Genomic DNA, 14,202 nt, shown 5'->3' with positions numbered 1-14,202 from the left:
CAAGTAAACCACTACTTCAAATGATATCCCTCTCGTCTGGTAACGGATTATGAAACGGTTCATAAAGAAAATACTGTAGAAAGTGCCAACAAATTGTACCATCCTGAGAGGTGTCCGTATATAGTCAATATGTGCCCATATATAGTCAATGTGTTCCCGTATTTGGTCGTGTGCATCATCACTTTTTATGTGTGAAGAATGCTTTTTTTATATTTATGTAAATGCTTTCGATATGTACTACCTGCCTGTAACTTTTCGATAGGTAAATATTACAGCTTCTATTCTGCAACAGATTTTCTTGTCTTTCACTCTTGATCAGTAATAATTTGTTAAGGAAATTCTTTAATCTTTTGTGTCTCGTTCTGTTTTTCTTCAGAACACTTTGTAGGGAGGCAAGTGGTTCGGGTTACTTTTGAATTAACATTCCGATTAAAGTAGCATTCGTAGCAAATACAGAAATAGATTAAGGTACAAATTATTGATATAGCTAAAGTAATTTAATTGGACCATCCGGTCGTAATTAGCATTCAATAGATTAGTTATTCCACCAACCCTCCATTCAGAGTCTTAATACTTATCGTATCATGCCTATAAGGGACAATATACTTTAGCTGTATCGTTTCTGTTGACATAACACATAACATATATATGTTAACTAATATTAACTTAACCCGGCCCTCACTAAACCAATCTCGCAACTGACAGTACCCCACATGTGATGAAGGTTGCTGTCGTCAGACACGACACGACCAGGACGTTTAGCGTAGTTAGACTTAATACCGCTTAGTAGGTAACATTTTCTGCGCACATCACTGGTACGGTAATGTTTTAGACAATATCAATCCAGGGAGATGTCTCCAATCAATATTAAAATTGTTGAACATTGCGGTTCATCGCGATTCATCACCTTATTTTGTACTTTTCTATTTTATGCAACTGTTATGCCATTACAAACCAGTCTACCGAACTTTAATTGTGTTACGTGAACGCTGTATTAACTATAAATTATGAATATGTTGATAATAATATTCGGTACTTTTTTAAACCATTGACCCAATAAGTGTATTCCAGGAAATTTGAGACTTATTATAGAAAGAGTTTTATTGCTATATCATTCTCGCATCGTTTGCTCTGAGTGATTTGGGTTTTTGTTCAAGTTAGTTACATCCCCAATTAATAGTTATGACATTGTATATGCTGTCACTGCAGTTAGCTCGTTCATTGCCTTCGACTTTGACGCGTCATAATTGTTGATTATCATCACGGTTAAACCTGGATTCGGGAAATCAAATCTTGGTGACGCGTTGACTCCTGGGAGCAAATCTTGGGAGCAAACTTCTACGCCGCGTTAATTTTAGACTGTTACAGTACGAGCCTCATTCACTGTGCATTAGCACAGTCGTCAAGTGCTAACTCGTTACGTTCCGTTAAGATCATCTCAAGGAATGCTCAATAATCCTTTTTCTGATATAAGTTGACGCAACGTGTAGAAGGGAATCACTCGTGTGCTATCTCTCCTCCAGGGAACAGTCTTTTTTCGAATGTTGCAAGCAAGTACTGTGTTTGTCTAGAGTTTGTAAAATTAAAAGAATGTTTCAGCTTCTTTATCTAATATTTGTGTTCGGAGTTTGCAATGCCAGGTCTCTAACTAAAGATGTATTTGTAGTCGGAACAACAGGACTTGAACCGAACTTGCAGGAATACACTAAAGTAAGTTCATATTTATTTTATACCTTGCCACGTATGCTTATTTAATTGTGAGAGTACTTCTGCATCCTTGATACCAACCATGCCGCTGCGGTTTATTTAAAGGTAAAGAGACGTTCTATAGATAATTTTATTATCTCCGATGATTTACTTTTTATCATGTCAATCCAAACACGACAGCTGAACCAGCGCACACTACACAAGATGTTCTTCTTTCGCTACTGTCTGTATTCGATCTTAATACATACCCTATTGCCATTTATTTTACAAATCGTTAAACTGTCAAACGCATTGTCATCGTTAAGGCAATACTTTATATATGTTTGTAAGTCTAGCTGCCTACTTTAAATTTAGTTGGGAACATCTATTACAAAATTACAATTTTCGTTTTGTCTATGTTTTATAAAGAAGGTAGAATAATTACAAAATGTCAACATTGTACGACTTGTCGGAAATTGCCAACTTCTTACTAATTGTGCGCATGTGCCTTACAACTTTTTATTTCATAGTTAAATTCCTGTTTATGTAAATTGAAATACCGGATTTTCATGTAGTACGGTATAATGTAATGATACTAAACCTGATTTAAGCTGCGTTCACACGATGTATTGGAACACTGCGTCGTCTCTGTTTCGTCAAACAGAACAAGTGTGAATGCAGCTTTACTAACTGAAGTATGGTTGATATAAAAAGGTTAAGGAAATTTCAATCCACGTGTCATTAAATGTATTACTTTGTATAAAACATAAAAAACAATAACAAAATATTTAAAACCATCCGTGGGGAGCTCTGGTGAAAGGTGAAGACACGTTTAATGACGGAAGTATGTTGCGAATCAAGTAATACAATCCCTACTTGTAATTATCATACACCCTTCATTTTGAAAAATTACTAACAAATAAAAAAAAACTTCATTAGTCGTGAGCACACGACAGAATAAGCTAAAATTAGTTTAGCAGTAGGCCTACTGTAATATATTAATAGTTTGTTTGCCAAAGGAGTTTGTCTCAGTAGAGAATTTGATCGCTGACTCACCCGTCTACTGAAATCAATTTATGATCTTTCAACAACAAGAAGACGAAAAAAAAGAAATAAATAAATAGACCTGGGTATAAATTCAATTGTATATGGAATCACCTTCACTAACAGTATATAAACGTGTCAATAAATATTATACATGCGTGTGATGCCAAGACGCGTCGTGTGACGTTATATGCGCGCGTGCACACATTAATACTACTGACGCGCCGTCATTGTACACGCATTTTGTTGATACCAAGACGTGACGTTACTGCACATTACCATTTCTATAGACGTGTCATGTTATATTCTGCACGCACATCGATCTCCTATTACATAGTGTTATTGTGCATGCACATCTATACCCAACGCGCTTTCAGCTACAATTTTAAAATTGTAGCCATGGTACGTACCAGCCATGGTACGTACCAGGACGCTAAAAAATGATGGATAGAAAGAATGCCCTCAAACTGCCTAATTAATTTGAAATCCTTAGGTTAGGCCGGCCTACTGTTTTTATTCTTTCTACCAATCTTATTCAGCTGTCTGGATTTTGTTTTACCAGACTAGAAGGAAATATTATCAGTAATATACGTTAATCATTATGCTGGCTTATTATTGTTCTCATGGGCCTAGAAACATCGTCAAGGATATATCATAGTTATAATTCTTATAGACATGTTAACTGATACAAAGACCATTTGTGTCGGAATGCATTTGATTATTAAGCTTAAATGTCAGTAGAATATAGTTTAGTCCTTGTTGTTTAAAAGGGTACCTTGTTTTCCATTTTTTATATTTATAAATGGCGCCCCATACTAATATTCTAAACATGCACCAAGTGCCATTTTGGAATTACTAAGAGTATTTACTATACGCTATAACGAACGGAGAAATATACAAAAGACAAAACTTACAACCGGAACATAACACTGCATATTATACTGTATATGTATTTACAAAATATTTTTTTGACGTTTTAGTTCTTGACTTGTAACGTCTTTATATCCGATGTATCCTTATTTAAGTTTTCTTATTAATTGTTTTGATCCGAGACATGTTGCACATGTATGAAGGGAAGGGTAACCAAGGTAATAGCTCACAGTGTTATTGAAACTCCCATGAGCCAGCAACTCGGCGACTGATCAAGTTGCCATTTACTTTATTAAGTGAATTAGTCGAAATGAATGAACAATATAGTGAATCTTGTTGAAAACGATAAGCATTATACACATTTTACAAATAACAAATTGTTTTTTTTTGTATTGCTTCCATAAATCAGGTTTTAGAAATTGTTTAATCCATACTTTTTAAATAATCCCGCGAGATCGAAGGCCTGTAATCTGACGACGTACGTGTGTTCCGATTATGCGGCAGCTCAGGTGTTCATGAGTAAACGAACGCACAGGTTTTATCCGTAACCAGCCTTCTCGCGAAATATCGTGTGAACGAACGCACAGGTTGTGTCCGTAACCAGGCTTCTCGCGAAATATCATGTAAACGAGCGCACAGGTTGTGTCCGTAACCAGGCTTCTCGCGAAATATCGTGTGAACGAACGCACAGGTTGTGTCCGTAACCGGGCTTCTCGCGAAATATCTGGTAAAATTTTAAAACAAACAGTATATACTATGCTTTGAACCAAATCCTATCATAGATATTCCGTTAGTAATGTAATTGTCGTATTTGGGGGTTCCTTCGTGTGAAAACGTCCTCCAATTCGTTAATCTAATTTCATGACATTTTTAGTTGTTGGGAAGTAGGCTATACCCAATGTTTACGTTATCGTGTGTGAAACTCTTCCCATCAATTTACATTAATGTAACCATGGACTAGGTCCATGATGTAACTCAACGTAAACAAATATGACAGGTCTACATGAACAGACTTTGGGTTGAAGGTTCACTAGAACAAATAGGTTCCCTTCCAAAATGTATATAATATGTATATATTTAATGTTTATAACCATAACGCATGAATGCTAGTATTAAGCGAAATATTAGTTACCATCTGGAACAACTTACGACAATGACTTAGAATTAAGATCAAAGTTTGGGAAACTCATCCTGCTTTTTAATAATAAATAAACACGAAAATCGCGCGAAAGTTGAATGGCCATGCTTTCAAAGTATGCATGAGTTTGTTTAAAACCTTAAGCATTGCACATTTTACGTTGAAAGTCACTAGTATCTAGGGCGAAAGTCAAGTTAAGTTAATTTCACACGGTAGCAGTGTTAATAAAGATTATAATTAGGACTGACAGATGAGGAAGGAACATGTAGAAAGTAACCAGTGACTGGGTACTGGTACACTACTGTAGCTAAAATTGAAAGGACCTGGATAATTCATTACTGGTTGCTTTCAATTGTGTGGACATGTTACGGTACAGATGATTTGATTAAAAATATAATAAGTAATACGATATAGCTATTACGCCGCGCGACTACGCACTTATGTGTTCCATGTGACTACAGTACGCTAAGAAGCCGTGCCAGATCTCGGTTATGACGTCTTTTATTTTGTGTATCGGAAGAAAAAGAATAAACGATATGGCATTATGTTTGAAATATGTTTAAAAACGATTAATGTATTGCTAAAATAAAATAGAGTTTATTATATCGACAGACGTAATGTGAAAAAACCCGCTTTGAGATACAAGGAACACCGGCGACTTAAATTGTCACTTAAAGAACTATTGTTTTATTCCTATACGTCTTTTATTCAAAACAAAGTTCTCTCATGTATTTTTCCATGGCAGAAGGCCAGGAAGTAGTCTATCCCCTCCCATACACAACCCACTTACAACTGTAACCTCAGCAGCCAGTGTAGCTAAGCCAAACCTTTGGCAACGTTTTAATCAGTTTAATCGAAAAAAAAACATGGTACATGTTGTGTGTCGTTATTCAGATAGTAGGCCAAAACGAGTGTATAAGAGGCTAGACATAGATCTAGATTAAAACGAAATAATACCAGAAAAGTACAAAATAACACATGCTTCAGGTCGAGGCAGACCAGACAGATAAGTAGAATCTTTAAAATGAAATGTAGGCAGCCAAATTCAAAGTTCACCTTTTTGGCCCACTTAAAAAACAGACATCTCTAAATTAATTTTCATCTTATCATTCATTATTAGTTATTACGATTGGCAGAATGCCTTAATCTTATTTAATCAGAAAGGGATATTTAATCAGAAGATATTAATTAAAGAAGAAATTGGTTTATCTGAATAATTTGTTATAATGGTAAACTTTAAACCAGAATAAGTCCTTGTTGATGTATCCTCGGGACACGAGAGGAGGTTTCGGAAGTATTGGTGTCGATTATTATAATTAAGTTGATTAGGAGGATTGGTACTTCCATATCTATTATGGCTTAAGCTGGATGTTATTAAAAGTGTACAAAATTATGTATAATCGAGGTTGCTGATTTGTAGAGTGATCAAACGGTAATTTATTTGATTTAACAATTTGTTAAATATCTGAATTGACAGACATGGTCGATTTAATAACTTCTATAATAACAAACGGATCTTAATTTTTCGAAATATCAGTGAGTAAAATCTTGAAAGTTTGAGGAAAACCTTAGTGGGTGAAATCTTATCATTTAACAGAGACAACAGTCTCTTTAATGTGGAAAATCTCACTGGGGGAAACCTCAACAGTTTAACAGAAACAACGTGTCTTAATTTTGGAAAATCTCAATGGGGGAAACCTCAACAGTTTTATGCGAAAGGTATAAATGACATGTTCAGAGAACTTTAAACAAATGAGGAACGATAAGAAAGAATATCTAAACAACATGCAAATGACTCAAGATGGAACGAGTAATGTTATTTGGCATATAAACACACTTTATCTTCAGTTTACATCAACAATTTCCGTTTCCGATGTTTTTCGAATACAACCTGAAAAAAATAAACAAGTAAAAGTCACGAATGAAATGACGTACATAATGACCTATTGATTTAATTCGTTTATTTATTTGATCAAAATAATTAACAAGACAAATAAAAGGAAAAGAAAACAAGCAATCAACATAAAATAGAGTTAAAATGGTATAAAACTACACATAAAATTTAACTTTTACAAGCAGCAATTAAACAATAAGGTTTTTTTTTAAGGTATTTATATAAAAGACGCATCTCCGTGTTTTGTTCTTTTTGTTTTAGAAATTATATTAATATAAATTATTTACTTGAAAATTACTATTTTCTTAGAATAAGATTATAACGGTAATATTTCTAGAGGAAATATTTCATTAATTATTATTATGTTTATAAAATAGATCATTGAAGCTTCCAAAACGACAATAGATGAAGATGGGAAATCCTCGAATGAAGAAATAACTTATTGTGGAGTAGAAGATCCATCACCAAAAGACGAAAACTACACAATCTGTCAAACGGGAAGATGTAAAAGATACGCACATTATAATATAAGATGGAAAACTAATTTAATTACATACAGGTTAGTTTTATTTAAACGCATACATAGGCCTAAACGCATTGATCTTCATTCATAATGTTTACTCATTTTGAGTATTATTATTGAAAACATACTTTTGAAACGTATACCTAATTCTTCCAATAATGATGGAACCGTTTTGTGAATAATGACCTATTAATAACATATAAAGTTAGGCCTATGTATAGTATGTATTTAACTTCATCTGACATTAAAATTACAACCTGAATCAAATATTGCTTAGATTTTTTTTTAAATGGCAGACATATGGTCTTGTTATTTTTTTTTAGAATCGCAAGTTATCCATGGAGAACAGATATGAGTGCCAGTGACACGCATCGCATAGTGGCGGCAGCATACAAACTGTGGAGTGATGTTACACCTTTAAAATTCAAAGAAGTGCAATGGGGTGAAGCAGACACTTTGATAAAGTTTGCTCAAAGATCTCACGGTGATCGAATGAAATTTGACGGACCTGGGAACGAACTCGCGCATGCGTACCACTTAATGGGAGGATATGGCGAGTTAAACGGTGATATACATTTTGATGGAGAAGAATTTTGGACAAAATATAAACCAAAAGGTAAATATTTAACGTTTAATTAAAATTTAGTAGACTGTCTAATAAGTGACTTTTAAAATTCTTAATTGAATCTATGACTTTCTTCTGTATATAGGTTGCGTCACAAGGGCCCCTTAATTATTAACCCGTATGTATTTACTCCTAGTAACAGTTGGCATGAGGATTAACTGCTAGTTATAGATAAGACGTTTGTAATACTTCCTACAAATAGTACATGTTAACAAAGTACGTTCTTAATATCGAATTCAACGAGACTTAGCATTCATAAAATGAATCAGTTCAAAGTACTATTTAATAACAGGAAACTATTGCACGTGTGTTTTTGTTGTTATTTGGTAAGCTAAAAAATTGTTGGTATTTGTAGATGTTTAAAAAGTTTGTATAATCCATAAACTGAAATTTTCTTTCCTTTAGGCCTAAAGTGTTTTAAAGAATGTTATGCTTTTACACGAAGAAAGAATATTTATATAAAAGTTGAAGAGCAACGTATGTTGCAATTAGTCATTTTCATTGATTATAGATTATCAATCAGGCTGTTCTCATTGTCATTCTCATTCTCTCCCAAAAAATGTCACAATATAAGTATTAAAAAACCCGTATATAGGCCCCTATCGAATTTAAATTCATTCTTCCATTATGATTCCATAGTGCCGACAAATTCTACGACATTAGGCTGAGATACAATAAATAACCAACAATTCACAATACTTAGGATCGATATCAACATGTTTTAACTGTTATTTAAATAATAAATATTTAAAATATTATCTAAAAATACGTAATAATCTCTTTATAGATTTACCATGTTGACCTAATATTATTATACATCCTTTACTTAATATTGAATTATGAAGACTCTCAAGTGGCCCTTTATCACGACCTTGCATTTATCATCGCTGATCCTAAAATATCGCTGCTTTCCTAAATATTCTGTAATTTAAATATTTATGCAGACCCAGTTTTACATAATTGTATTTCTTATTAATCCACCACTGTTTTATTAACGTGATTACTAGGCAATTTTGTTGTAAGAAAGGTAGACGTATATCTACAACAACATAGTGCCAGTTTAAGCTTTGTTCCCACTAGGACGCGCAACACAAGTACGCGTAAGCGCGCATCACAAGTAATTAAAGACTAATCACGACGGAATAGATCACCCACTGTCGCTTATGATTGGTCAACTCACTTGTGGCGCTTACATCGTTGCGTTGCTTCCAAGGGAACCTAGCCAATCTACAGTAACTCTAATTGCTATAACCTATAGTTGTTACATTGTTCTAATCCGAATATAGACGTATCTAGCCTGATCCGGTTAGGTGTGACCATATAAAAATATAATTAAAAATGTTTTTCTAAACATTATCCTGTGTTTTGTTTCAGATTATAATAGGAATTTATTTACGGTGTTAGCTCACGAGATTGGTCATACACTGGGGTTATCGCATTCCACAAATCCAGAGGCTCTAATGTACAGATACTACCAACGGAAAAATCAAAATTATAAACTCTCTAAAGATGATATAGCTGGAATTCAAGATTTATATGGTTAGTGTTTCGTAATTATGCATTATACTGTGCTATACATATTTTTCTTGATTGTTTAGGCGTATATTAGTTATTATTTATGATAGATGACCCATTAAGAAGATCTGTATCGGTTGATAAATCAAGAGAAATAATACGTAATACAAGCATCTACTATTATGGAGTAATAATACGTAATACAAGCATCTACTATTATGGAGTAATAATATAATTCTGTGTATTATAGACAACATCTATAGTTTACAAGGTTTAAAATAATCATACTCCGAATGTCTAACAATTATTAGATTTTAATGTTCTACATAATCATACTAATTCGCTTCAAATTGTTATGATGATTCCTAAAAAGAATACTAGCTTTAAGATTAAATAGAATCATTGTTATTTTTACAGGTCTGCCTACAAATAAAAAACCAATAAAAATCAAAAAGCCATATTGTGACCCAGGATTCGATGCCACTATTGCAATCCGAGGAGAATTATTTAGCTTCGATGTAAGTAAACCAATAATTGTTTTAATGTAAACTTCTGTAAAGCTCTGTCTACACTATCAAACTAGTATGACAACAAAAGTGTAATGTGCCCAAATATGGTATTGATATGCCCAAAGTAGTGATATGACATCATCATGTCCATATATGAGCAAATCAAATTGTTTGTCACATAAAATTTGATAGTGTAGATATACCAAACAACCATGAAATTTAATATATTGAATTAAATGCAATATAAAACATGCAATTTGGCCCTTTGTGTCACCGTATTTGTACTATTATGTTCAATTTAATAAATTACAATTCTATTTTACCTCAGAGTCATAAATTTTGGAGAGTTTCTCACAAAGGCGAATTAGTTAGTCCACAAGAGGGTCACGTGGCGTCTACGTTCTTCCGACTTCTTCCGACTCCAATCGAAGCAGCGTATGAAAGGCCGACGGACGGAAAATTAATATTTTTTAAAGGTTTGTAAATTGAGTTTTTTTTAAATGTAGGCATTCTTATACTCTCGTTGGTTTCCTAATTGGACACAATGCAGGACGTAGGTGCGTACAACGCAAATGGATTGGCCAATTACAAGCGACAATTCGGATGATCCATAGCGTCGTGATTGGTCAAATTTTTTTTGCTTTGCACGTACGTCCTTGCGTTTCATCCCTAGTGGGAACTAAGTTTAAAATGGAACTTAGTAAGCAGTTAAATCTAAAAATACCCATATCTACAAAAAAACAAAATTATAGTATGGGAAAATAGATTCCATTAATTGAGTCAAAAATTATCATAAATTTAAATATATCATGAACTCATTATTGTGAAGGTTTGACTTGTTCTATTAAATATATCACGAACTCATTATTGTGAAGGTTGGACTTGTTCTATTAAATATATCATGAACTCATTTTTGTGAAGGTTGGACTTGTTCTATTAAATATATCATGAACTCATTATTGTGAAGGTTGGACTTGTTCTATTAATATAATGCAATCAAAATGTAATTTAACAAGGGAAATATTATATCAATACATTTAAATGCATTCGTTGGTAGTTTGTGTGATTTGATGTGTCTAGACAATTTAATCATCATTCGGAGGCTCAAACATCTATCATTAGTTAGTCGTCGTCGTAAGGAGATTTCCTAGATGGAAGCCCTTCGTGCCATTTGTCACCCCGACAAAAGTACACTTGTATTAAATATGATTCTTTAATATCTTGAAGATTTGTTTTATAATCATACTTATTATTGTGCTTTTCTTCACAAAAAAGTTTGTATTTAACGTAACATTGATGCTTCCTCTGCATATCTTAAAGCGTGGTTGCCGCTAGAGACGTAACGCAACGCAACTTAAGGGATCTGAACAATCACAAGCAATAAATTATTCGATGTGTTGGTTGTCATTGGCCAACTCACTTGCGTTGCGTCTACGTCCTCGCGTTGCGTCTCTAGTGGGAACCAAGCTTAAGCCTACTAGGACGCAACGCAAGAACGTAAATAGCGACGCGCGCTCGTTGACCTATCAAAGGCGACAATTCGGATGATCATCGCGTCTTGGTTGCACTTAAGCTAGTGATATGACATCATCATGTCCATATATGAGCACATCAAGTTTGATAGTGTAGACAGAGCTCCCATGATGTATACATCATTGAAAAGGCTGAACCCTATTTACGCACGGTAATAAAATACAAACTGATAACTCCAAAATCATACCGCTATTAATTGATATTTTCTATTTATTTCCAGGTTCATATTACTACGAATATTCCGATTTTTATCTCAATAAATTCAAACAACCTATAAGTACACGATATCCACGTATACCGCACTCAGGAATCGATGCGGTGATGACAATACCGAAAACAAAAAAGACATATTTCTTTAAAGGACCATTTGTATGGCGATTTGATGAAAGGCTAAAACGGGTAGATAGAGGATATCCTACGACGACGTTAAAGTTATGGAAAGGAGCACCGGCAAGAGTTACTTCTGCATTTTATATTAACAGTACGTATGATTGGTGTGTACTGCATGATGAATGTGAACTGAAGGCAGCGGAGGCGTTCCATAGTTAAAGTTTGCAAATAACTTAAAGTTCTGTCTACACTAAAAAAAAAAGGTGTGATGTACCCAAATATGGTAGTGATATAATTAAATAGGATAGTTATGTAATCATCATGTCCATATTATATGGGCATGATTTATGTCAAGTTCGTATACTATTTATTTTTTTTATCATTTATGATTTTGTCATGTTTTAGTATGTCGGATTTAAGTTTTATTTATTTTTTTCAGAACGGATTATTTTACTAAGCAATGATGCATACTACATTATGAAGAAAAAAAGTTCAAAAGCAGCTCGTATTGGAAAGGGAAAATTTTCTGAAAATGTTATGCGTTTACGGTGTTATTAGAAGTAATTAGAAGTCTGCCACGTGTACTCCTTGATATAAACACCGTCGTCCACGAGACGTGCATTAACAGCACATGCAGCGTACAACTTTTTCCAGGAAAATTCCCAAGTGCGCTACTATTATTTTTCCATTGGGCTTACAAATAGGCATATATCATTTGTTTTTCCATGCTATTTTGAACGGAATGTTTCCGTGTTGACATGCGGGTTATAGACTGACTCAAGAACCACACATAAGGGTGTAAAAAAAAGGTTCAACGAATTAGGCATTATAAATATCACACCAACGATTTTATATATTTATAAGGTAAATCAGTCAAGTTGAGGTTTTATTTTAATATGTACATTTAAAAAAAAAACTAACTTTGAGAATTGAATTGTCTCAATTTATCATTAATGTTAAACATTACGTAATTGATGATTGCTCTCAACTATTTATTTTATTAGTAATTGGTGTGACGAAAATCATGCGTACTATTATATTCAAGTTATTATTTTGTGACTAATAATATATTTTAATATTGTCATTATTGGATTATCGATCATGAAGTGGGCGGAAACTTTTGCAACAATTTATAGCATCTAGCATTTTCTTTTACTCGTTTCGTTTGTTTTTTTCCACCTAATTAAACTCTATATAGTGCCAACAGTTTCTTCAAACTATGGTGTTTAATTAGAGGTGGTCGTCTTAAAGTTAATTCTGTTCAACTAAACTGATGCTATAGCTATGAGTTACCGATAAACTTGATTGATAGCGGTTACTCATTTACGTTTACTATTAACAATGTTCTGACGTATGTAATAGGCCTAATAGGTCTAATGTAAATATGGCGGTTTTATTGTAATTATTGAAGATGCGATGAACAATATGCGTAGTAAGATATGCGCATATTTTTTGTGAAATGTGATGTGAACAACGGGTCCTTAATAATATGTATAGATCCATTCATTGAGTCTTAATAGTTAAATCATAGTAAATACTTTCAATTAACTATGGTTTAATTATGGTTCATAATGTCATGTTTTAAAAATACTGTAGGTCTAACAAGTTTTATTTTATTCTACACTAACATTTGAGTTAATCAAACTTTAGAGTTCAGTGCCAAGTAAGTAAAAGTTTACTTAACGCTAAAGTTTGATCGTATTTGTACTAAAACCTAGTTGAGTCAATCTGAGTGCACTTGAATAAACTATATGGTTGTGGAACAACCCTGAGAAAAAGTGTCTGTGTTCATTTTCTGGTTATTTATTATCCGTTTATACTGTAGTAAGTTTTAGTATAACATATTTTCCCCTTTCTATATACCCAGTTATGAACAGTTTATTGTTAGATTCCTTTCACTTCAGTGTAAACCTCTGATCTGTACTATTGATTAATACTCTATTTAGGCTAGATTATTATATTACAAGCACTGTAGTTCTCACTCTCAAATCTGTATTTAAATTAATGTTCATGTTTGTAAATTTTAATATGAACAGCAGAATTGTTTCTTTCTCTAGTTGTTATTTCTCCATCTCCAACAATGTCGTCTGTTAGTTCAACGGTAGAGGTGTTAACGGCCAATTCTAGCGATCCCTGTGAAAGCTCTTGTACCCGCAACGCAAGGTTGATCGCCCGGTTGACAGCTGCTCCAAGACCGTGAATAGTTACGTCATCACAGCCTGAATCAAGTATTTTCCGGCATCGCTGAAGTTGTGCATTAAAATCCGTTTTAGTATTGATATAAATGTCATTTTGACGTTTAGGTAACTTTGGAGGAAGTCTTTTCCGTAATATAAATTCATTTGAGTCTATTTTAAGCTTTTCTTTTGGTGTGTTTTGGTTTGTTTGTTCAACATCCATGGAAGTCGCCATGTTGGAAATTGTGGACCCTCGATCCAGCCTTTCTTATAAAATGAATACAGAATCAGGCCTAAATTGTTTAATAGTGCATTATGACTGATATAATTAAATGTTTAATGAATAATGACTAGATTT

The 14,202-nt window shown here is 33.5% G+C and overlaps 2 protein-coding genes across 2 annotated transcripts; one reads left to right on the top strand and one right to left on the bottom strand.

The window, feature by feature from the left end:
* The first annotated feature begins 1,338 nt into the window (after positions 1 to 1,338).
* On the top strand, positions 1,339 to 13,515 carry LOC140061071 (neutrophil collagenase-like). The gene is made up of 8 exons (XM_072107495.1): positions 1,339 to 1,710; positions 7,010 to 7,191; positions 7,479 to 7,771; positions 9,155 to 9,319; positions 9,713 to 9,813; positions 10,133 to 10,280; positions 11,558 to 11,818; positions 12,107 to 13,515. The coding sequence occupies exons 1-8, from the start codon at positions 1,591 to 1,593 to the stop codon at positions 12,223 to 12,225; spliced, it is 1,389 nt and encodes a 462-aa protein (XP_071963596.1). The 5' UTR covers positions 1,339 to 1,590; the 3' UTR covers positions 12,226 to 13,515.
* Positions 13,516 to 13,668: 153 nt separating this feature from the next.
* On the bottom strand, positions 13,669 to 14,079 carry LOC140060870 (ribonuclease P protein subunit p20-like). The gene has a single exon (XM_072107229.1). The coding sequence runs from the start codon at positions 14,077 to 14,079 to the stop codon at positions 13,669 to 13,671; it is 411 nt and encodes a 136-aa protein (XP_071963330.1).
* Positions 14,080 to 14,202: the final 123 nt, after the last annotated feature.

Source organism: Antedon mediterranea, chromosome 10 (genome assembly GCF_964355755.1).
Source record: "Antedon mediterranea chromosome 10, ecAntMedi1.1, whole genome shotgun sequence".
In the NCBI taxonomy this organism is placed as follows: domain Eukaryota; kingdom Metazoa; phylum Echinodermata; class Crinoidea; order Comatulida; family Antedonidae; genus Antedon; species Antedon mediterranea.
Note: the sequence above shows the minus strand (reverse complement) of the source record. Positions and strands in the feature narration are given on the sequence as shown.

What these genes read in the sequence shown, in the direction of transcription:
- LOC140061071 (XM_072107495.1), top strand. Translation starts at nt 1,591, where the DNA reads ATGTTTCAGCTTCTTTATCTAATATTTGTGTTCGGAGTTTGCAATGCC. An exon ending in ACTAATTTAATTACATACAG is followed by an intron (nt 7,192 to 7,478) that starts GTTAGTTTTATT and finishes ATTTTTTTTTAG; the next exon opens with AATCGCAAGTTATCCATGGA. An exon ending in AAAATTAATATTTTTTAAAG is followed by an intron (nt 10,281 to 11,557) that starts GTTTGTAAATTG and finishes ATTTATTTCCAG; the next exon opens with GTTCATATTACTACGAATAT.
- LOC140060870 (XM_072107229.1), bottom strand. Translation starts at nt 14,079, where the DNA reads ATGGCGACTTCCATGGATGTTGAACAAACAAACCAAAACACACCAAAA.